This window comes from Ornithorhynchus anatinus, chromosome 11 (genome assembly GCF_004115215.2).
Source record: "Ornithorhynchus anatinus isolate Pmale09 chromosome 11, mOrnAna1.pri.v4, whole genome shotgun sequence".
In the NCBI taxonomy this organism is placed as follows: domain Eukaryota; kingdom Metazoa; phylum Chordata; class Mammalia; order Monotremata; family Ornithorhynchidae; genus Ornithorhynchus; species Ornithorhynchus anatinus.
This window is the reverse complement of record NC_041738.1, coordinates 40,891,354-40,914,455: the sequence shown is the minus strand read 5'-3', so window position 1 is coordinate 40,914,455 and position 23,102 is coordinate 40,891,354. Positions and strand designations below refer to the sequence as shown.

The 23,102-nt window shown below is 49.1% G+C and overlaps 1 protein-coding gene across 2 annotated transcripts in view; it reads left to right on the top strand.

Moving 5' to 3' along the window:
• The first annotated feature begins 213 nt into the window (after positions 1 to 213).
• Positions 214 to 23,102, top strand: part of SPIRE2 (spire type actin nucleation factor 2) — a 42,506-nt gene continuing 19,617 nt past the window's right edge. The window contains exons 1-2 of one of the 2 annotated variants that reach the window (XM_029075371.2): positions 214 to 723; positions 17,958 to 18,001. In XM_029075371.2, the coding sequence (XP_028931204.1) occupies positions 456 to 723; positions 17,958 to 18,001 (312 nt within the window). In that variant the 5' untranslated portion in view covers positions 214 to 455. The remainder of the gene's footprint in view (positions 724 to 17,957; positions 18,002 to 23,102) is intronic. The other variant, XM_029075370.2, reaches the window with a different exon arrangement.

Genomic DNA, 23,102 nt, shown 5'->3' with positions numbered 1-23,102 from the left:
CGGGCTCGGCCATTCGGTTCATCTGCCTTTGTTTCGAGGGCCTCCCTGGGGTGGGCTGTCTTCGTTGGCACCGGGGCGGATCCCCCCTCTCCCTCTCTTCTTCCTCTGCGGCGTCCCCACCTCCCCGAAGCCGGGCGGCCGGGGCCGCGGCAGGACCGGACCGGACCGAGGAGGAGCGAGCGGCGAGGGAGACGGAGGAGAAGGAGGAGGAGGAGGAGACTGACCGGGAGGCGGGCGGTGCCAGCCGCCGCCGGGCCTTTAAACCGTCCCCCTCCCCCGTCCCGCCCGTCACGGACGGCGGGGAGGGAGGGGCCCCGAGCTTAAATGCCGCCCCGGGGCAGCGACCTGCCTTTTTTTTCGCTCGGCCCCAGCCCGGTGCCCCTGCCCTCCCGCCGGTCCCGCCCCGGGCTGCTATGGCGAGGCGCCGGGCCGGCGAGAGGCGATGATGGGCGGCCATGGCCCGAGCCGGCGGGGGCTGCGGCGGGGCCCGGCCGGGGGGTCGCGGGGGGCCGGACCCCCGGGAACTGTCTCTGGAGGAAGTGCTGAAGTCCTACGAGCAGCCCCTCAACGAGGAGCAGGCCTGGGCCGTGTGCTACCAGTGCTGCGGAGCGCTGCGGCGGGAGCGGGCGGCGGCCGCCGCGGCGGGCCGGATCCGGGACACGGCCGACGTCCTCCTGCACAAAGACGGCGCCGTGAGCGCCCGGACGGAGCCGGACCCCGTCGGTGAGCGGCCCCCGGCCCCCGGCCCCCGGCCCCCGGCCCCCGGAGGGGAGGCTCCCACCAGCTGGGGAGGAGGGACGGTGACGGCGAGTGTTAAGGGCTGACCCTCCGCGGAGCGCCGCTGGGAGACGGGGTCGGCGGGTCGGCCCGCCGGAGCCTCGCAGCTGATCCCCATTCTCCGGAGCGGGGAACTGAGGCACCGAGAGGCGAGCCCCCCCCCCCCCCGACTCCCAGGTCCGGGCTCTTTCCACCGAGCCGCGCCGGGCCTGCCAGGGGGGCTCGACCCATCCTCCACCCCCCTCCCCGAAGATCCGGGCCCCGGACGTCAAACGGCAGGGACCGTCTCTATCCGTCGCCGACTTGTTCATTGCGAGCGCTTAGTCCAGTGCTCCGCACATAGCAAGCGCTCAATAGATACTATTGAATGAATGAAAGAGGCCCCGAGCCCGTCCGAATAACGATAACCCCTCTCATTGGGGGGGGGGGGGGTGGATACGAGCTCATCGGGTCGTTCCCCGTGGGGCTCCCCGTCCGCAGCCCCATTTGACGGAGGAGGCACCTGAGGCCCAGAGAAGCGAAGTGACTCGCCCCGGGTCACCCGGAGGACGAGTGGCGGAGTGGGGATGGGGACCCACGTCCTCCTACTCCGAAGCCCGCCCTCCTGCCACCGGGCCAGGCCCGCTTCTCGGCCCTCTCCGTCCTCCGACGTTCATCCGTTCGTTCAATCCATCGTATTTAGTGAGCGCTCACCGTGTGCGGACCACCGTGCTGGGCGATTGCGAAGTACAGTGCGGCAACCGCTAGAGACCATCCCTGCCCGACAAAGGACTCACGGGCCAGAAGGGGGGAGGCGGCCAAACAAGTAGACGGGCATCGATAGCATCAAAGGAGCTAAATAGAAGTATAGGTGTAGACACATCCTTAATAAATAGGATAATAAATATGTACCAGTATATACCGGTGCTGTGGGGTGGGGAGGAGGGTAGGGCGGAGGGAGAGAGTCGGGGCGATGGAGAAGAATATTTGAGCCGATTGTTCCCTGTAGGCTTTTTTTTTTTTTTGAGGGGGAGGGGGGACGTAGGAGTGTTTTGAGCCTCTGTCGTTGGCTTCTGCAGCTGCGGGGACAGTAAGTACCCTCTCCTCCCGGCTCCTTCGCCCTCTGGGCCACGTAGCCAAGGCCGTCGCGGTTCTTGCCCACCGCCCCGCCACGGGTCCAGTGCCTAACCCGGACTTTCAAGATGCAGAGGTCCCTGTCGGTTGGTTTGTCGTCAGTAATAATAAGGATAATTATTAATAACAGGCGCGGCGGGGGCGCTTTTCATCTGCCGATGCCAGGGAGCTTGCGACCTCTCGTTAAAGCCTTCCGTGAGACCAAGCGGAGCGGGCTCCCCTCCTTCTGCGGGGGATCGGTTTCTTCTTGCAACCTCTGACTGTCCTAAAAACAAAACAAAACAAAAAACCCAAACCGTCTCTTCTAAGGGGAGGAATCATCCCGGTCCAGAAAGTGTGCTCCTCCGGAACCTGCCTTCCTGGAGTCTAGTGTGGGGACTTCTAAAAGGGGAAAATTTGGCCTCTCCCCTTTTATCCATCAGCGTATGCAAACAAATGAGCCTTTGAAATGTCCTCAGGTCTAGGCAATAAGACTAGGAGTAGTTTGAACCATTTTTGGCTTTAAAAAAAAAAAAAGAGTGAACCTAGCGTGGGGCAGCTTTCATCATCTGACCCCCTAAGTTGATCTCATGTTTGGGGAACACAGAGACTGATCTGTGTATTCCGGAGAGGACGGCTGGAAACTCTCCAGCACTGAAACCTGTAGGGTTAAAGAAGTCAACTCAAACAGGCTCCCGTGAAGGGATGGGAGAGGTGGGACGGGAGGAAACAAAACCCAAGCCAGTCACAATGGGCTTGTGCTGCGGCCTCAGGCAAGAGACCTCAGTTCTATTCTTTGTTCCATTTTCTGTGAGTGTACTTCTGGGTAATTCATGCATTCATCCATTCGTTCCTATTTTTTGAGCATTCTGTGCAGAGTTCTGTATTAAGCACATGGGGAGAGTACAATGCAACAGTAAACGGACACCTTCACTGCCGATCTTCGAACCTCCACAACGAAATCTGGAAACTCATCCTCTTTTCACCCTACACTAGGTTATGGAAATGAAACTCCTCTAATGAGAGATTAAACGAGGCCCAGCATAGAGTGAAGTGGTAAAGAGGCTACTCTTTGGTACTCTTCGCTACTCACGGAGCAATTTTAAGGGCAGAATTCCTGAGTTTTTGGTTTTTAGTATCCAGGAAGATCTCATGTGAATGACTTCCGAATGCCTGGGCTTTTCTCCGAAAATGCTACGGCTCTTTTATTAGAGAAATCTATCGCTGGAAGAGATGGTGTTTTCTCTGTTTCAGTTACGGCAAGATAGGTAGTTGTTGACGGAAATAGATGTTCAGCCGGGCAGGTGTTCTTTCCAAAGTGCGTTCAGAGTTGCTGGTGCTCTGAGCTCGACCTCTCGGACATCATTCTTTAAAATAGAAAACTCAGATTAAATCAAGGGATTGTGATTGCGTGGTTTCAGCGGCCTCTCTCCTGTTCCAACCAGATTAATGGTGCATCTGTGATCGAGAATCCGGTTCAGCAAACTGAATTCATCAGAGACTACTGCTGGTATACTTGGTGTGCATAAATTCAATTCAAATCTAGATCAGGGCCAGAGTTCAGGTTTGATATCAGTAGTCTGAACTTTGACCTTTCTGGAAAAGGCTCTGCTCCCCGCCGAGCGGTCTGGGCTCTCCTCTTCCCCTACTTCCTCCTCCCCCTACTTCAGGAAGGTTGATTTCATTTATTCTACATAGAATCCTCCTTTCTATGACCATGTTTTACATAATAAAATGAAATCCTTTAGTGGAGGCTGAGAATGTGCTTCCACTTTCCATCCATCACCCCCCACCCCCAGCTCTCCTGCATCTTCCCCCTCCAACCTGCTGTATATTTTATTCACTCTGAACTTCAGCGCTCTTTAGGGTTGAATCTTTCGTTTTCCTATAAATTTTTTTTTGAAAAATCAAAGTAGATGAAGCAAGGGGGAGAAACGTGCCTTTTCTCACTTAAAAAGATTGTAATGCCTTATCCTATACAATTGAATGAGTGAGGAAATGAGACATGAATAACGGAGGGAGGAAAAAGTACATATTCACCTTTGTAGACTTTATTCTTTTATTTTTTTACTTTCTTCTCTATGCCTTGCCTACCTGTAAAATGGTCTTATAGTTGTCCATCTTAAAAATCAGTCATAAAATGGACTTATATCTGTCCTAAAAATCAAGCAACAGTATTTGAGTGCTCACTGTAGGCAGAACTTTACTAAGTTCTTAGGACAGTACCTTAGAATTCCCTTTCCTCAAGGACCTTTTTGATTTATAAAGTATTTGATGATTCTAGGATGAAATTAGAGGGGTGTTTTTGTTTTTCCAATTACCATTAACAACTAAACTTGATTCAGGAGAGAAAGCCCACAGAATATTAAAAAAAATTTTTCCCAGGGATGAAATTGAGTATATTCAACGATTCACCCTCGTTAAAAAAAAAAAAAAAAGAAATCTCTGAAGGTCAAAGACATTTACAGATGAGCCTGTTTTCTGCTCTTGGGTTTTATGATATGAAATTTCTTGGAGATTTTTGTTTTTCTTTTTAAATGAAATGAACCCAGCTGTGTGGGAAGCCAACAGGTATCATCTGATGCTACTGCTATGTAATTCTGAGATTGGCTACTCAGTGGGTTGGAACTCAATAGCTCTTCCCAGCTGTCTGCTGAGCTACACCCTTTATGCAAAATTAATTTGTTAATTTAATCCAGATTAGTTGATACGTCCCACAGATCTCTAACGTAATTCTTATTTTTTCTAGGGTAGCCCAATCTGAGGGAAATAAGGCTCTCGGTAAACACCGCAACAGCCACGGCTCTCTATTACAGAAAGAGCTCTGAGTCTTGCAGTTTTTCGGTCACGGTGGGAGTGGGTCATGTTCTCTGTTCACTGGGTTACTTGCCAAGAGAACCCCTCGTGGGCAAAATTTGGGCCTTGCCCCTTTTCGAGCGGTATCAAATGCCATTGGCTGAAAAGGGGGCCCTGAGTCCTGCATGCCAGCTGGTCCTCATTTCCAGACAGGTGATGCTGATCTTCGAGCAAGGAATGGAGATCCTCCTCTCTTCCTGGCTTCCACAGCCCACCCCGCTTTCCGCCCAGGATAATCTAAACACTATCTCCTCTCTCGGTCGGTCTGGTTTTCTCCCTACGGTTTGGTTCTTTTTCTCATCCTGCTTCCTACACCTGGAATGTCCTCTCTGCAGTATGACAAGAGTCCACTCTTCTCCTACAAAGACCTTTCCAAACCCACCTCCTCCTCCACAGAGCTTTCCCTCTGGAACTGGAAATGAAGTGACGATTTTCCCCTCCCCCACGTCTATTCAGGATGCAGCTCACACATTCCACAGTATAAACACTACAAATACCAAGGCTTGTATACAATGTCTTACAGTACAACACTTATTTATTGGCTTATACTCATGCCTTAGCGTCATCACTCCGAGGAGCAGCCGTAAGAGTGTTAACGTGGCTTTCTAGATGCTGGGCTCTTCCGGACCGTCCATTTTAGAATTCGAAGTTGTAGCGTGGAGCCCTGGATCTGTCACGTGTATTGTCACTGAACGCAGTCCTGATAATTGGTTGCCTCTGGGAACCACTGTGGGATCCTACAGGTGCCGTTTACTGAAACCCTGGCTGTCCCAGAGCCCTCTCGGACCCCACTAGCTCTCCGGGAGGGGCTGGTGGGTGGGCCAGCATGTTGCTTGTTTATGGTTATATTGTAGTCTCCCAAACTCTTAGCACATTAAGCGCTCAATAAATAGGGCTGGATGAGTGAATGAATGAATGTTCTATATGCTGGGGTGGATACAGGGTAAGGAGATTGGACACAGCCCGTGTCCCACACTGGGCTCACCATCTTAATCCCCATTTTACAGATGAGTTACCTGAGGCTCAGAGAAGTCCAAGATTACACGGCAGACAGGCGGTGGAGCCGGGATTAGGAGCCAGGTCCTTCTGACCTCCAGACAGATAGACCCACGCTCCATCCATTAGGCCAGGCTACTTAGTGTTGGATGGCATTATCTACCTACAAATTATTCAACAAGGCTAGGGCCTCCCTGGATCAAGGTTTGTGAGCCGGGGCTCCACGGGGTCCAGGATAGACATTATATGAATAATACTGACTCAAAGCACAATTCCAAGAGAAGCAGCTTGGACTACGGGAGCAGCAGGGCAATCTAACCTCCTGCCTGATCATCCTTCTCTTTCTCATGGCGTAGTGAATAGAGCCCAGGCCTGGGAGTCAGGTCATGGGTTCTAATCCTGACTCTGCCACTTTTCGGCTCTATGACTGGGCAGGTCGCTTCTCTGGGCTCCAGTTACCCCATCTGTACAATAGGGATGAGACTGTCAGTCCCATGTGGGAGAGGGACTGCGTCCAACCTGATTTGCTTGTATCCACCCCGGCGCTTAGAACAGTGCCTGGCACTTAGTAAGCACTTAACAAATACCACAATTATTATTATTATTATTACTTTTCTCTCCCTCTCCCAGATGGCCTGGTATTCAAGACCACACTAGGAAGTGCAAGCAGGAGGGTTTGCCGAAAACAGAAACGCAGGCAAAGTAGACATCTACTCACGTGGTCTTCGTTGAGCATTTACTATGCGCTAAAACACAAGACATCGTAACTAGAAATGAGTTTGGGGCTTTGAGGCTGAAAAATCCCACAGAAAAACCCAACAGGTTTTGCGGGGAAGAGTTGGCTGCCCTCGTTGTGTTGACTCTTCAAAGTTTCCAATCCTTAAAAACAGTCACCGTCATTAAATTGATGTACATTGAGAGAAGACAAATCAGGCAGTGATAGATATATTTGTAATGGCAGGTATGTATATGGTGGATGTCTTTATGATGAGTCTGTGGGTGTTCGCTGACTGCGTGTGTGTCTGAGAAATGGGTGTGATTGTGGATGATGTGGGTGTGGATGTGTTCTAGCTGGTATCCTGTTCTCATCTCTCACAGGTCAGTAGTTTACTCGATCACATTGCTTCCTGGAAGCCACTGTAAATTTTCTAGCATTATGATTCAAGTGCTTACCCCGGAGAGAACTGTACAGTTTTGACCAGTTCAGATTCGACGTGATCTCTTGGGACCTAAGTTCTTTACGGCGAACCTTGTTGGGAAGATTTGATTTGTTGTCTGCCTCCCCCTGTAGACTGTAAAGTCTTTGTGGGTAGGGAATATATCTACCAACTCTGTTGCATTTTACTCTCCCAAGCGCTTAGTACAGTGCTCTGCACCCAGTAAATGTTCAATAAATACTACCGATTGATTTGGCATAGGGGCCATATATTCTGTATCTATAGAGAGAGAAGCAGCATGGCCTAGTGGATAGCGCATGGGCCTGGGAGCCAGAAGGACCTGGCTTCTAATCCCAGCTCTGCTTCTTGGCTGCTGGGTGACCTTGGGCAAGTTACTTAACTTCTCTGTGCCTCCATTACCATATCTGTAAAATGGGGATTAAGACTGTGAGTCCTATTACTTGGGACATGGACTGTGTCCAACCTGATTAGCTTGTATCTTCCCCAGTGCTTAGTACAGTGTCTGGCACATAGTAAGCCCTTAATAATAATAATGTTGGTATTTGTTAAGCGCTTACTATGTGCAGAGCACTGTTCTAAGCGCTGGGGTAGATACGGGGTAATCGGGTTGTCCCACGTGAGGCTCACGGTTAATCCCCATTTTACAGATGAGGTCACTGAGGCACAGAGAAGTGAAGTGACTTGCCCGCAGTCACACAGCTGACGAGTGGCCGAGCCGGGATTCGAACCCATGACCTCTGACTCCCAAGCCTGGGCTCTTTCCACTGAGCCACCTCTTAATGACTATCATATTAAAAAAAAAAACCTAAAAAAAGTCCTGAGGAGAAGATCTCCAGGAGATTCTGTCCCCAGAGGGACGGTTCTAGGTACGTTATTAATAATAATAATAACTGTGGTAACTGTTAAATGCTTACTAATTGTCAGGCACTATTCTAAGCGCTAGGGTAGATACAAGCTAATCAGGTTGGACACAGTCCCTGTCTCACACAGGGTTCCCAGTCTTAATCCCCATTTTACAGATGAGGGAACTGAGGCGGAGAGAAGTGAAGCGAAGTGCCCAAAGTCACACAGCCGACAAGCGGCGGAGCAGTGATTGGAACTGAGGTCCTTCTGACTCCCAAGCCCGGGCTCGATCCAGTAGGCCACGCCGCTGGCGGTAGCAGGGGCGTATCCACCCCGAAAACTCCTACGAAAACTGAGAAGTGACTTCATGAGGGTCAAAATTCCTTCTCTGCTGCATCCCGGAGCCTGCTCTGCAGGAATCTCAATTCCCCTCCATCCCTACATGAATGCTGACAGGGGGTCAACACCCCACCCCCAAGTCAGGAGAACCCCCTCAGGAACCTGTGTCTATTTTGTCTCGATACTGGATGGGAGAGCTGTATTTGGAGTAGTTAGGGGAAGTTGTTTGCTTTTCCTGCAGTAGTGTTGAGTGGCAGGGCTTCCCACGGCCTCAGAGAACTGGTTGAGCCTGCCCGGAGATGGGCACCATTTATGCAAATGTGCTGTTGTGGGACGTAGGGAGCTGACTTGGTGTCAGAAGCATGAAGACATTAGAGTTTCTTCTCTGTTTATTAAATCATTATGACTCCCTAGAGTCAGTTTGGCCTCCCAGCGCAATTGTTGAGGAGGGAGGGGTGACCTGGAATTGCATCATTTTAATCATCCATGCAAATGAGCACGTGCTTGGGACCTAAATGAAACCTAAATGAAGGAAGTTGGGCAGAAGCTTAAAAGATAGTCTCCTCTCTGCCGGTGAGAATTTGGTGAATGTCAGATCCTTCGATGCTCCGTTCAGTGCTGATTGAAGGATCCGTAAAATGACCACATGGTTAGATAATTGTTTATCATGATAGTTTATTAAATGCTCTCTGGACCGCCTGCCGTCTAGGCTATTTCTGATGAGTTGGGTCTCGAGGCTCTCTCCTTCCTGACATCCATTCTCTTCTCCCACTACATCCCAGCTTGCACTCCTTGCTCCGCTCAAACTGACATATTCGCCTTGCCTCATTCTCATCTCTCCTGCCGCCAACCTCCCTCATGCCTTCCCCCTTCCCTCTGTCTGGAACTCCCCAGCCCCTCCTCCCCCCATCAAGTTCCACAGAGTTTGGCTCTCCCCAGCTTCAGAGCCATGCTAAAATTACATCTCCTCCAGATGGCCTTCCCTGATTGATTTCTACTCTCTCCAGGCTATATCTCCCGCCAGCTGCCGCTTGAGCACTTCTAGCCATCCTGGGCATCTCTAGTACAGTGCTCTGCACAAAGTAGGTGGTCAGCGAATACTTCTGATTTCAGGGTGAACTTGGGAACGGCCTGTCTGGGACTTGGTGCCTCTCTGTGGGCGTTAGAGAAGCAGCGTGGCTCAGTGGAAAGAGCCCTGGCTTGGGAGTCGGAGGTCCTGGGTTCGATTTCCAGCTCTGCCACTTGTCAGCTGGGTGACTGTGGGCAAGTCACTTAACTTCTCTGTGCCTCAGTTACCTCATCTGTAAAATGGGGATTAACTGCGAGCCTCACGTGGGACAACCCGACTACCCTGTATCTACCCCAGCGCTTAGAACAGTGCTCTGCACGTAGTAAGCGCTTAACAAATACCGACATTAGTATTATTATTATTATTAGGATTGGATTTTGCTGATTGTTTGGAAGGGGCCCGCCTGCTTACCTGCTCCTTGAGCTCTGTCCACTGTAACCATTGGAGAAAAAGCAGCTCCTCCAAACAACATCTGAGAGGCTTTTTGCTCACTCAGCAGGGAGCTGTTGGGTGAGATGTTTTTCTGCGGTCAGCTTCTCCCTGCTCCCAGGGTTTCTGCCCTTGAATTCTGTGCTAATCAGAAAGAGATTCGGGCTGAAAACACCCGCCTGCCCCCTCCACATCTGGGGCTGCCGGTGGAAGGGGGCTCCTGAGGCTTCTTTCTGCTCTCCCTGGATCTACCTCAGAGCCAGAAATGGGTCTTAGGAGATTCCGTACCCCAGCACCTCAGGACGCTGGGCGGGAGCGGGCTAAATATCAGTTCCAATATAATTCTCAAAACATCACCTTTCCTTTATCCACCGGTTTTTACTGGGCTTTTGTCTCGATAATTAACTCTGATAGATTTCTGGAGGAAAATTGAAAAAAAACCCAACAACTGAGGATCAGAACCCTCATGTATAATAATAGTAGCTGATTTGCAGAGTAGTTAAATTTTTTTTTCTGATACATTTCCCGTCAATTATCTCTTCTTTAGCCTCACGGCATCCCTATGAGGTAGGGAGAGACAGGTATTATCATCCCCATTTGACAGATGAGGAAACTGAGGCACTATGAGGCTAGGTAATTACCCTGAGACCACACAGAAGATCTGTACTTGAGCTGGAACCACGACCTTCTGATTCCCAGGTCTGTGCTCTAGCCATTCATTCATTCATATTTATTGAGCGCTTACTGTGTGCAGAGCGCTGTACTAAGCGCTTGGAAAGTACAATTCGGCAATAAAGACAGACAATCCCGGGATTGCTCAGCACATAGTAAGCACTCAATAAATATGATTTAATGAATAAATGAATGAGTAATGAATAAGCCCATAGCCGGCTTACGATCTAGAAGGAGGGAGACGGGCATCAAAACAAGTAAAGAGGCATCGATATTACAGATATACACATATACAGATATCTACATATAAACGTAAGTGCTTTGGGGCGGGGAGGGGGGAAGGACAAAGGGAACGAGCAGAGGTGATGCGGAAGGGAGGGGGAGCTGAGGAAAAGGGAGAATTAGTCTGGAAGGCCTCTTGGAGGAGGTGAGCTGAAGTAGGGCTTTGAAGGGGGGAAAAGTGATTGTTTGGCAGATTTGAGGAAGGAGGGCGTTCCAGGCCAGAGGAAGGACGTGGGCCAGGGGTCGACGGGACAGGAGAGAAGGAGGCCCAGTGAGAAGGTTAGGACCATAGGAGCGGAGTGTCCGGGCTGGGATGTAGAAGGAGAGAAGGGAGGTGAGGTAAGAAGGGGCAAAGTGATGCTACCTACTATGCCGTGCTGCTTCTCCTTTCAGACTCCCAAACCAGCACCCTTTGCTTCAGACCAAATTGCCACCTCTATATTGGATGTGTACAGCCATAAATCTATTCTGAAAGAAGAAACAGTGAGGAACTCTATCAAAGTTCACTGCTAATAAAACTAGGAAAAGGCCAGTGTAGAAAGAAAGACAGAGAATTATTCAATCAACTGTATTTATTGAGTGCTTACTTTGTGCAGAGCACTGTATGAAGTGCTTGGGAGAGTATAGTATAATATATGTGCATATAACTATATATAGAGAGAGATATCTATGTGTGTGTGTGTATGCACACACAATTCAATAACAAAGTTGTAAGACATGTTCCTTGCCCACAGTGGGCTTACAGTCTAGAGGAAGCTTTTTGTTTCAAAGGAAATATTAAATGAGCTTTAGGAGAGGACAGTTATAACCCTGACCGGTTCCTGGCTGTGTTCAAAAGTGAAGGGGAATATTTGAATTGAGGGGAAAATGGTGGATTTAAGGGCTGGGGTCTTCTGTCTGACAGAGAATGAGCAGGCGGGGATTCCCAGCAGGCTGTGGTCATCACAGCTGGGAAAATCCAAATGGCTAAGTGAGATTCAAGCAATTTTTGCCGGGGGGAGGGGAGAAGGCATAGAGCTCATTATTGGAAATTATGGTGAGAGCAGAGAGATTCTCAGTAAAACATTCATATTTTCAATGCCCCTGTCTGAGAGGCGGCCATTTTTTGGGTGGGGGGACTCTTCCTCCTCCTCTCCCTTTTCCTCCTCCCTGTAGGAATCTTGGGGTTCACCCTTGAGTTAAATGCTGTCTTTCCTCTGCACCTGGAGAGGAAGAGAGTGTGCTCAGGGTGCAGAAGAAATTCTGTAGCCTTATGTGGTTGTTGGGGGGGGGGAAATACTCTGCCCCATTGAGCAACTCTCCAGATCAGGTAGAACAGGCCTGTCCAGCTTCAAAAAAGAGTGTGGTCCACTATGGTGCTGGGATTAGGACCACTGCAGGGTATTTTCTGGAAATCAGTCTGCCACTAAGGTGAAGCTAGGCGCACTTCAAGGTTAACCTAACTATTCTGCCCATCCGGGCAGAAGAAGCTGCTGCACCTGACTTAATCTCTCCAGCGAGGAGCCGGTCTGCCTAGATGATCTAACCTTGCTAAGGTGCGGGATGTTTTTATCTAGCCTGTTCTGGGGAAAGTTTAACCCTGCAGAATTCTGAAGCTTTTATCCTTGACTACCCTCATGGAGGAGGATTGTTTTAAAACAAACTCCCCAGTCCTGTTGCCTCTCTGCTGAAATCCATCCAGAATTTCAGAGCTGTTCTCCGTTTCCCTTTAATACGCAGTAGCATATTTCACTGCAGAGAAGAGGATGGAGTGAAGAGCAGCTCACTCGGAGCCTGCGTAGTTCAGGCCACCCAGCTCCGAATTGGAAGCTAGATGTTCCCTCATTCTGACTTACTGTATGACCTTGAATGAGCCCTTAGCTTCTCTAGGCCTCAGTTTCTCCTGGTTGGAACAATATTTAGCTTCCGTCCCTATTGAAAGATGTAGGAATAGAAAATGAGAATCTACAGGAACAACAGGAGGCGGTTTGATCTTAAGGGACACAAACGCCGTGCACTGAATGGTGAATTGCCCAGGGTCGATCCTGGCGCCGCTTATTACTGCTTATTTTTCCCTCTCCTTTCCAAGGGGGAGCTTCCTTAAATTAGGACCGAAGTCTCTATTCTTGGGGGTGATGGGAGCCTCCGGGAATGCCTCCAGAAGGCCCCCAACACCACCCAGTCACCTGATCTGCAGTGACCGAACCAGCTTGCCCGGTCCCAGCTGAATGTCTCCGACATCAGGGGAGAGAAACAGAGAGGGACCGGTCAGTGGCAGCCTCTCCTTTCTTCTCCTCTCCCAAGTGAGCTCATCTGAGCAGAGCTCTGGGAATTCTCTGGGGAAGGCTTGGTTTTCAAATGTTCCTATAGGCCCCTCCCCCAGCCCTCAAAGCCCACACTGGCCACAGCCCAACCCCCACGGCACGGCTCTGGCAGCCCGCGCTTTCGGCTGCAGGAGGGAGAGAGGCAGAAAGGTTTCCAAACAAAACCGTTCCTTCATATGCTATTCAAGGTGAGGCCTGACACTCAAGGAGTCCGTTAGCAGGGTTTGGAGGCTGAAATCTGGATCTCGGAGTGAGTTGGGGACAGTGTCAGCTCGAGGCGTTTTGGTGTTCTGGCCAAAGGAAAGGTCGCGGGAGGCAGTTGAACCACTCTCATTAAGAAGGTGATTTGGACTATGTCAGACCGGCTCCATTGCTCATCTTTCTACCCTTCCTTCACGGAGAAGTCAACCGCGTTCAAAACGAGGCAAGACTCTCAACGGGCGGTGAAGTGAATGAAAGCAAAGCTTGACTTTAATCGGATCAAAACTAAGTCCGATTCATTTTGAAAACATGGATGACAATTTGCTAATTGATTTTAATCTGATCGAAATGAAATGCCATTCATTTAGAAGTATGACTTTCATCAATAGCATACTTATAAGAACGATAGTGTACTGCTCATCAGAGATGATGAGAGCAGCGAGCTTAAATGAAGGAAGGACCAGGTCGGCAGGATCTCCACTTCCATGTCAGTCTTCCTCGGCCTCCTGTCGTTCACTGATAATTACAGCTTTGATGAATCTCTTCATCTTCTCTGCTTGGGGCCCACTGTCCCGTGTATTTTATATGTAATTGCTAAATCACTTTGGCACACGGAAGCACATGGCATCAGCAGCATTTAGAGGACATCTACTCTGTGCAGAACACTGTGCTAGGGGCGTGGGGACATAGACCAGAATTCTTGCTTTCTAGATGCTTCAATCTAATGGAGAAGCTTGAAGTGCGTAAATGGGGAACTTAAGTTTCCCTTTGGGTGGAACTGTGCCCTTCTGGGACGTGTCTACCAACTCTATCGTATCGTACTCTCCCAAATGTGTAGTACAGGGCTCTGCTCACAGTAAGTGCTCAAAAAACGCCACTGATGGATTGATTGTCTGTTGACATCCTTATTTTCCATAGCTTCCTTAGCATAGCCTGGAATTATTGATTAAAGGAAATGTCCGACGCAGAAATCTTGTCATGCCTCTAGGGATATTGCCTAGAGAGTCTTCCTCCCCCACCCCTCTTACTTTATTTCATTGCTGATATGCACCTGATTATAATCTATAATTAGCATTGCTTCTGAATCAGGAAAAAAAATCTACGTCAGCATAAGTAGCATTTATAAGTAGCACCACTTTCCCATCATATCAATATCATCCAAATCTTTGCGTTTATCTCTACCAAAACACCGCCGCAGACCTCCTTTCGCTGCTGTCTTTCTTTTGAATATCACCCCGAGGGGGGAATTTCTTCCACCAGGGCCACACACTAACCCCACTGTGAAATGTCACTTCTCATGCCCGGTTTGTTGCGGTGTCTCTCTCTTCTTTGACTCTGTTCTCTTTACCGGACTAGCGAATGGTAAAAATGGCACCTCCCCCTTGTTGTTGATGATGGATGATCCCGAGTTCTGTTTTTGTCCAAATCAAATTGTGACCAGTTTGACCTTTCATTGAGGTCTTCAGGCAGATCCTGAACCATGGTAGTGTTCTGGCTTATATCTAGTGCTTCCCTTCACGTGGAATAGCAACATCTCAGTGGACCAACTTTGAAGCTCTCGACTCCTGTCGGTGTCGATTTGTTCTGCCCTAAGTTTCGTTTGATCCGGGTCGAATCCTTGACCGGTAGCATGTTTGGTTTAAACATACACCCCGCTAACTTAACTTCAGTGCATGCCCAACTAGCTTTAAAGCCATGATTTGCCTCACAGGACATCTTCTGTTTATTCCCCCCGGTCTCAAACACATTTACGCATACATTATCTTAGTTAAGGGGTCATACACCTTCGTTACCCTCGATGGCTTTCATGGCTACCTTAGGCCACTTATCGATTTACTGTACTTAAAAGGAGGCATTTTGAGGTAATCTTGTGGGGTGGGAGGGGCCAGACTCATTGAAACTTCACTCCGAGAACAAATCAGAAAATCATCAACCTTTTGGAATTCCCTCCACTCACAAGAAAATACTGTGTCCCAGCTCCTGATTAGCCAACCAGAACCAGCCACTCCCATCCCCAGCTGATTTCAACAACTAATTCCTAGAGAAATGGATATGCAGTCTAATCCATTATGCACATATCTTTAAATTATTTATTATAAATTACTTATTTATTCATATTAGTAACTGTCTCCCCTAGACCGTAAACTCATTCTGGGCAGGGTATGTGTCGGCTAATTCTGTTGCATTGTGTTCTCGCTAGCGCTTAGAACGGTGCTCTGCACATAGTAAGTGCTCAATAAATACTATTGATTGATAATGAATGATCAGAGAATGAGCATACATTGATATATTTCTCTTTCAACCCTGATCAAGTTGGTTGCCACTCTCTGCAAGGCAGCTATTACATATTCTAAGGTGACACCGATTTGATTTACCCATCTGGGGCCGCAAATCTGTGATCAAGAGAGACCAAGAAGAATTGAGAAGCAGCGTGGCTCACTGGAAAGAGCACGGGCTTTGGAGTCAGAGGTCATGGGTTCGAACCCCGGCTCTGCCACTTGCCAGCTGTGTCACTTTGGGCAAGTCACTTAACTTCTCGGTGCCTCAGTTCCCTCATCTGTAAAATGGGGATTAAGACTGTGAGCCCCACGTGAGACAACCTGATTCCCCTGTGTCTACCCCAGTGCTTAGAACAGTGCTCGGCACATAGTAAGCGCTTAACAAATACCAACATTATTACTTAGTCTCTACAGCCTAGCAGTCATGGAAATTAGGGATGAATTAGGATCTAGTGGGTCACATCTGGCTGAGCCTCTTGACCTGGATGCTTCTCTACCCAGTGTATTCCACTAAATTTATCCAGAATTAATTGAAGCGACTGGTATGAGGGAATTTCAACCATTCCCTCCTCATCACCGGCAAACATTTTTCAGAATGCAGCATGCTAAATAAGATTGGACATTATTCTAACATTTACTAGTCCCCTTCTCTTCTCCCCTCATCACTTTAGTGAACCATCTCCCCCTGCCTCCCAATCCACTTACTGCTCCCAGGTCCATTAACTCAATTGATTTATTCTTCTCTCGAAATTGGTGGCTTTTTTTTTCCGGGAGGTTGAAGTTAAATGTGTAGGGTAGAAATTGTTTTTCCTCTGTTGACTAGATTGGCACCCCATTTGCTTTTGTTCTTGGCATTCTCTTAAGTTCTCAATGACATTTGGAAAATAGCTGAAGAGTCAGCAGATTCATTCTGCGGGTGCATTCTTGATCATCTAGTGTAATTCTTACTGCTTGCTAGAGGCTGGCTGGACAGAAACTTTACCAAGGCTACAGCTCTTGACTTCCTCCAGACAGGGAAACCACACCTTTCTATTTCACTAGTTGACTTGAGGTCTGACTTGGAAGGACTGTTTGTACTGGTGCAGTGAATGGAGCACGGGCCTGGGAGTCAGAAGGTCGTGGGTTCTAATCCCGGCTCTGCCACTTGTCTGCTGTGTGACCTCGGGCAAGTCACTTCTCTTCTCTGGGCCTCAGTTCCCTCATCTGTAAAATGGGGATTGAGATCATGAGCGCCACGTGGGACTGGGACCGTGTCCAATCGGATTTGCTTGTATCCATCCCAGAGCTTAGAGTGGCTGGCACATAGTAAGCGCTTAACAAATACCACAATTATTATTAATTTAGAGAAGTTGGCTGACCACAAGATTGAGTCCAATACAGACCGGTGGCCAGACGTCTAGGAATCCTTCCTGGTAGGCCAACTATAGTCTTGGTTAGCACCGTATCATACCTTAGATGGCAACTGTACGCAGCTTCATCACTTGGAATTTTCAACAGTGGCAGGCAAGGTCTTGGGCTTAGCTTGAGCCGCAGACTTAGGACAACTGCATTCTGATACTTGCTCCACCATTGATCTGGCAAGAGTTTCTTTGCAAAGTGTGTATCTCTGTGCCTCAGTTGCCCCATCTGTATAATTGTTTCCATTTCTCAGAGCTCCTCTGTTAGAAGCTCCACCAGGGCAGGGAATCACATATTACACTTCTGTGTTTCTCAAGAGCTTAGTCAAGTGCTTTGCACACAGTAAGTGCTCAATACAGCCCTTTAATGTAGGGAATATGTGCTGAAGATCCGCAGGTAAGCACAACTGTTTCTACCTTCTGACCTCGCATTGCATCTCTCTGGAGGCACGTGTTCTTTCCGTCATTTCCCTACAGATTTTTATCCGCACTTTTTTTAATGGTATTTAAGTGTGTACTGAGTGCCAGGCGCTGTATCAGTAGTGGGGTAGATACAAGATAATTGGATTAGACACAGTCCATGTCCCACACTGGGCTCAGAGACTTAATCGCCATTTTACAGGTGAGGTAACTGAGGCACAGAGAAGTAAAGTGATTTGCCCAAGGTCAGATAGGCAGATAAGTGGCAGATCTGGGATTAGAACCAGGTTCTTCTGACTTCTCTCCCCGCCCTATCCGCTAGGCTACACTGTTTCTCTTTGTAGGGAAAGCACGTATTATGGGAGAACTAAGGGCACTCTTGTTCATCAGCAACTAACTTAATGATTCTATCAGGCTTTGAAAATATATTGCCAAAGATCACTACTCAACCATTATTGCTCTGGCTTATTTTTGGGATGTCACCTAGTTGGGCTGCTAATATGGCTAATTTGCACCAGATTAAACTCTCCAAGTACAGGATGGGTTTAGGTTCTTCCTATTTGAAAAGTCCATGACTCAATGTTCATTGAGTCAATCTCATTCAAGATGGTGAATGAGACCCCCCTCCCCAGCCTGAAGACCCTGAAGTTGCAAGGCAAGCCATTTCCACCCCATTAAATTGTAAACTCCTAGAGGACAGTGATTATGTGTCTTGTGCTTCTGTGTACTTTCCCAAATACTTAATGGTGCTGCATTCTCAGTAGGTGGAGTAATGAAAACCATTGCTGATGATGATTTAACTCTCTTTCATTCTCCCACTGCAGAATCCTCACAGACGGTGTCACCACCGGCCAACACTGAAGCGCAGGTATGTATCAGTGCTATTCAGAGAAGTTGGGCTGAGCCATAGGGCTGTCGGACTCTTCTCTCTTGTTCACCCACCGCCTCCAGGCAAGAAGGTACTCCAACCATTCCACAGATCTCCAGGAGAGGCACTTCCCTCATCTCCCACCGTTAACCTTCCAGTCAGGATGATTTTTTGTAAAGATAACCTAAATTCCTCCTGCTGTGAATCAATCGATGGCGTGTCTTGAGTACTTAATGTGTGCAGAGCACTGTACTAAGTGCTAGGGAGAGTGCAGTTCAATAGAGTCGGTAGACACGATTCCTGCCCAGAAGGAGCAAGGCCATCAAGCGCTTAGTAAATGCTCTGCCCACAGAAAGTGCTCAATAAAGGCAATCGAATGAATGAATCTGCTCTTGACCTGTCTTCTGAAGGCAGAGGATGACTGGCCAGCCCTTATATTTCACCTTCTAGACTGTGAGCCTGTTGCTGGGTAGAGATCGTCTCCATCTGCTACCCAGTTGTCCTTCCAAGCGCTCAGTACAGTGCTCTGCACACAGCGCTCAATAAATACTATTGAATGAATGAATGAATCTTGGATGTCAATTCAGAGAATGAACAGTGGCCTGAAATCCCACAGGCAAGGTTGTATCTGAGAATGAGAAATCCCCGGTAGGGACCCGGACTCCAGGGGTGGGTTTGATTGGCACTCTTCCAGAAGTTGGGCCAATTTGATTGGAATGGTGCCCCGGGGAGGAAGAGGATATCAGAAGGGTCAGTGAATAACGGCTGAGAAAACACCAGATACGCAGGATGCTACTTAGGAGGGGCCATCCGACCAGAAAGCGTTTGACGTTTGATGCTTTTTCTTGCCATGTTATTTGGGGAGAAGGAAAGAGCAGTTGCATGGGGTGCGGGTAGGACATTTCCTAGTTCGGCGGCTGCAGCCTCACTTAACTCAACTGGGCTGTTTCCCAGCCTCCTGCTCTGAAGGTTTGGGCCTCTCCCTCTTCCCTGGCCCCCTCAGACCGAGAGGCTCAGGTGAAAGAGAAATTGCCTGCGAGATCTGGAAATTTGGTGGAAAAGGTGGGGTGGGCCCCAAGAGTGTCAGAACAACCTCCAGCACCTGTGCCCCAGGCAGGCCAGGGAGATGTGCCTCACTCTGGCTGGGTTCCACTGATGCGGGAAATCCTCCTCAGTCAATCTGGCAGGTCTAGTCCTAAAGAGAAGTCTCTCCTTCCCCATCCACCTCACCCCGGAGCATAGAATTAGTAGCAAACAGGGAATCTAGCTCAGCTTCCAGTAGAAGTAGCTCTGCTGCTGCTTCTCTGCTGTTTCACTTTTTCCACCCCTCAAATGTATCGAGGTAGGATTCTCTACTCCCTCTCAGGGTCGCACCTGGAGAGTTTCTAGTACTCTACCCGTCTTGGAGGCCTACCCATTCCATTCCTAGCTTGGACAGTGGCTAGCGAGTGGAAGGCAAGCTGCTACAAATCAAAACTCACCCCCATGCCGTGGAGCAGCGGCATGGGAGAGAGTCAAGGGCGGAGATGTAAGTTTACTGCGCGGAAGGCGGCAGTGGTAAACCACTTCTGGATTTTTAATAATAATGTTGGTATTTAAGCGCTTACTATGTGCAGAGCACCATTCTAAGCGCTGGGGTAGATACAGGGTAATCAGGTTGTCCCACTTGAGGCTTACAGTCTTTATCCCCATTTTATAGATGAGGGAACTGAGGTCGAGAGAAGTTAAGTGACTTGCCCACAGTCACACAGCTGACGAGCGGCAGAGCCGGGATTAGAAACCATGACCTCTGGCTACCAAGCCCGGGCTCATTCCCCTGAGCCACGCTGCTTCTCTCTACGGATACGCTAGCAGAGCGATTGCAGGTGGAAAGCGGGGCGTTCTGGGAGAGATGAGTCTGGGTTGTCGCTATGGGTCGGGAACGACTCCACGGCAAAAGACCAGACAAGGATTCTGTAGAGGAAGATTTGCTCCTTCCCTCTTGCTGACAGGCAGTGGCCAGGACAGCTTATCTTGCGGTCATTCAGTCAATTGTATGTACTGAGCACTTACTGTGTGCAGAGCACTGTACTGAATACTTAGGCGAGTACAGTTTAACAGATACACTCCCTGCCCCCAACCAGCTTAGTCTAGAGGGACTACAAGCTACAGTCCCTTTTGATGTGACTCCTTAAAGGGAAAGGAGATGAGGTTCCTGGTGTCATGAGTCAATAGTTGCTCTGTGTAGCTGCCAATTAGAGGATCACTAGTGCTTGGGCTTCACGTAGCACCCACTACGTGCTCAGTAAACCTGAATACTCCTATTACTAAGCAACAGGTCGGTGTCTTCCTCTTGCCGATCTTTCTCCGGTCTAATTGGTTTGAAATCCAATGAATCCCTTTCCAATACCAGGTAGCCTAGTTCGGGTCCCTCCCCCATATTATTTTGACGCCTGAAGCCTCTTTGCTTTTGACTCCCCGGGTTAGGATTCTGGAAATTCAGGGGCTGAGGTTAGGAAATGGCCCGAGAAGCAGGACGCGTAAGGGGCAGTCGCTCGCAGGCACATAGATAGTTAAGGGCATCTGCTCCGTCTGAACTTCCTCTAGCAGGTGCCCAGTTTTTCTTTTGCAGAGGAGAATTCTACGCATTTCATGGCAAGTCTCACTGCTTGGTTTTGTACTTTTCAAAACTCTACATTTTCCCCATTGGGTGCCTAATAAATATTACTACTACTCTGACTACAGAGAATCTCTGAATCCCTGTAGGACATTCACCCTTCCAGAGAGCCCAACGCCAGCTTTCATCCCCTGGGATGTGCGTGTCCTTCTTTTGAGAGAAAACTTGACCTTGGACCACTGGGTTTCAAAAAAAAGCAGGTTTCCAGTGCCTCTTTTTCTAATGTATCAGGTGACTAGAGGAGATGATCAGACAGCTGGGCTGGCCCTTTGTAAATTGACTGGGAATAGGAGTTTTTATGAGGTTCTGAGGTCCCGATTTGCCTCCTTTGGCCCATAAATTCAGTGACCCCCATCTAAGTGGCCGCTGACTTCTCTCCTCTACCTCCTCCTCCTCCTTTATGCTCTGGGGATGCTCTGGGGAGATGGTCACCGCAATACTGTTGTCTCACCCAGATCTGGTTAGCACAGGCTCTTACTGCCTGTTCCCTTCACACCCAAGCCTAGCTCAGATTTCCACTTGGCTCCCGTGAAAAGCAAGCCTCAGGAAACAAAGGCTGCTGGTCCGCAGGGAGAGAGGAGGAGCGGAGTCGGAGGCAGCCTGGTCATTTCAACTGAGCTTAAAGCTTTTTTGCCTTTCTTGGCAGCATTGGGTCCTGAGGAGGAGGGAGTCCTGGTCTCTCTAACGTTATTAACTGGAGCAAGGTCAATCCTTTCTTTGGCCACCGAACCTGGTGGTAGCTTGGAAGGGATGCGTGAGGTCGGAGGTTGAGGGTCCGGCCTAAAAGATAAGTCAGGCCCAGAGGCCTATCCTCGGTGGAGAAGCAGCGTGGCCTAGTGGCAGGCGCTCAGGCTTGGGAGTCAGAGAGCATGGGTTCTAATCCCTGCCCTGCTGCTTGTCTGCTGTGTGACTTTGGGCAAGTTACTAAACTTCTTTGTGCCTCAGTTACCTTATCTGGAAAATGGGGATTAAGACTGTGAGTCCCATCTGGGCCAGGGATTATGTTCAACCAGATTATCTCATATCAACCCCCGTGCTTAGAACGGTGCTTGGCACATAGTAAACACTTAACAAAATACCATAACTATAATTATTATTATTATGCTGGACAGGAAACAAGGTTGGCCCCCACTCCGACCCTGGTGCTTAGCCCATTCCAGATAATAACGTTGGTATTTGTTAAGCGCTTACTACGTGCAGAGCACTGTTCTAAGCGCTGGGGTAGATACAGGATCATCGGGTTGTCCCGCATGGGGCTCACAGTCTTCATCCCATTTTACAGATGAGGGAACTGAGGCCCAGAGAAGTGAAGTGAGTTGCCCACAGTCACAGAGCTGACAAGTGGCAGAGCTGGGATTCGAACCCATGACCTCCGACTCCCGAGCCAGGGCTCAAGATGAGGCCGGACTGTTGTTATCATTATTATTATCGTTACGATTATTCAGATCCGCGGGGAAGGTCAGGTCTGTTTTTAGGTACCGTGGTTTTGGTTTGGGCCACACTATTGTGCCACCACAGGAGACCAGGAAATAAGGCCAACGTTCATCCTGGCATTGGCTGGCCCCTCCTGAGTACCATCTGGAAAAATGGGGAGCTGTCTCAAGTCTGGAGAGTGAATGTCCCCTCAAGGCCAGGCTGAGGCCTAGGGCAGTGGCTGCGAAGAACAGGTTACCTCTCTGGGTACTGTTCTGAAGATCTCAGTCTCCAGGTCTAAGCTTTCATTATGAGGGTTGAATGTCTCTCTGTCAATCTATCAATTAATCAGTAGTATCGAGACCCACTGGGTCCGGAGCACTGCACTAAACATTAGGGAGAGTACAATGGAATTGGGATGATTCCTGCCCTCAAGAAGCTTAGTCTAGTAGGTGAGAGAGTCACTAAAATAAATTACAGCTAGGAGGAAACAATAGAGAATAAAGATCTCCACATAAGTGACCTAAAGGGGTGTGGGTACCCCAGTGCTGAAGTGGTAGTCGGGGGGGGGGGGGGGGGGGGAGATGAGAGATTAGTCAGGCGAGGCCTCCTGGAGGGAATGTGACTTCAGGAGGACGTTGAAGTTGGGGAGAGCAGCAGTCTGCCGGAAGTGAAAGGGGAGAGAATTCCAGATAGGAGAGAGGGCTTGAGCCAAAGGTTGGAGATGGGAGAGGTGATAATGAGGCACAGCAAGTCTGTTGACTTGATGGGAGAGATGATAATGAGGCACAGCGAGTAGGTTGACTTGAGAGGAGCTAAGCGGACGAGCTGGGAAGCTGTGGAAGGAAAACAAAGATCAGTATGGAGGAGAGAGGTGGAGCAAAGCAAGAAGACTACGGGGACTCCATATCTGTGGCATGAAGTTGAATCTCCCACTCATGACTCAGATAAACAGCCAAGAGTCAGAGTATGGGGAGCCAGGAGAACGATTTAAGCAACTGGGTTCCCCCACCCCATTATCCCGATGAGGCA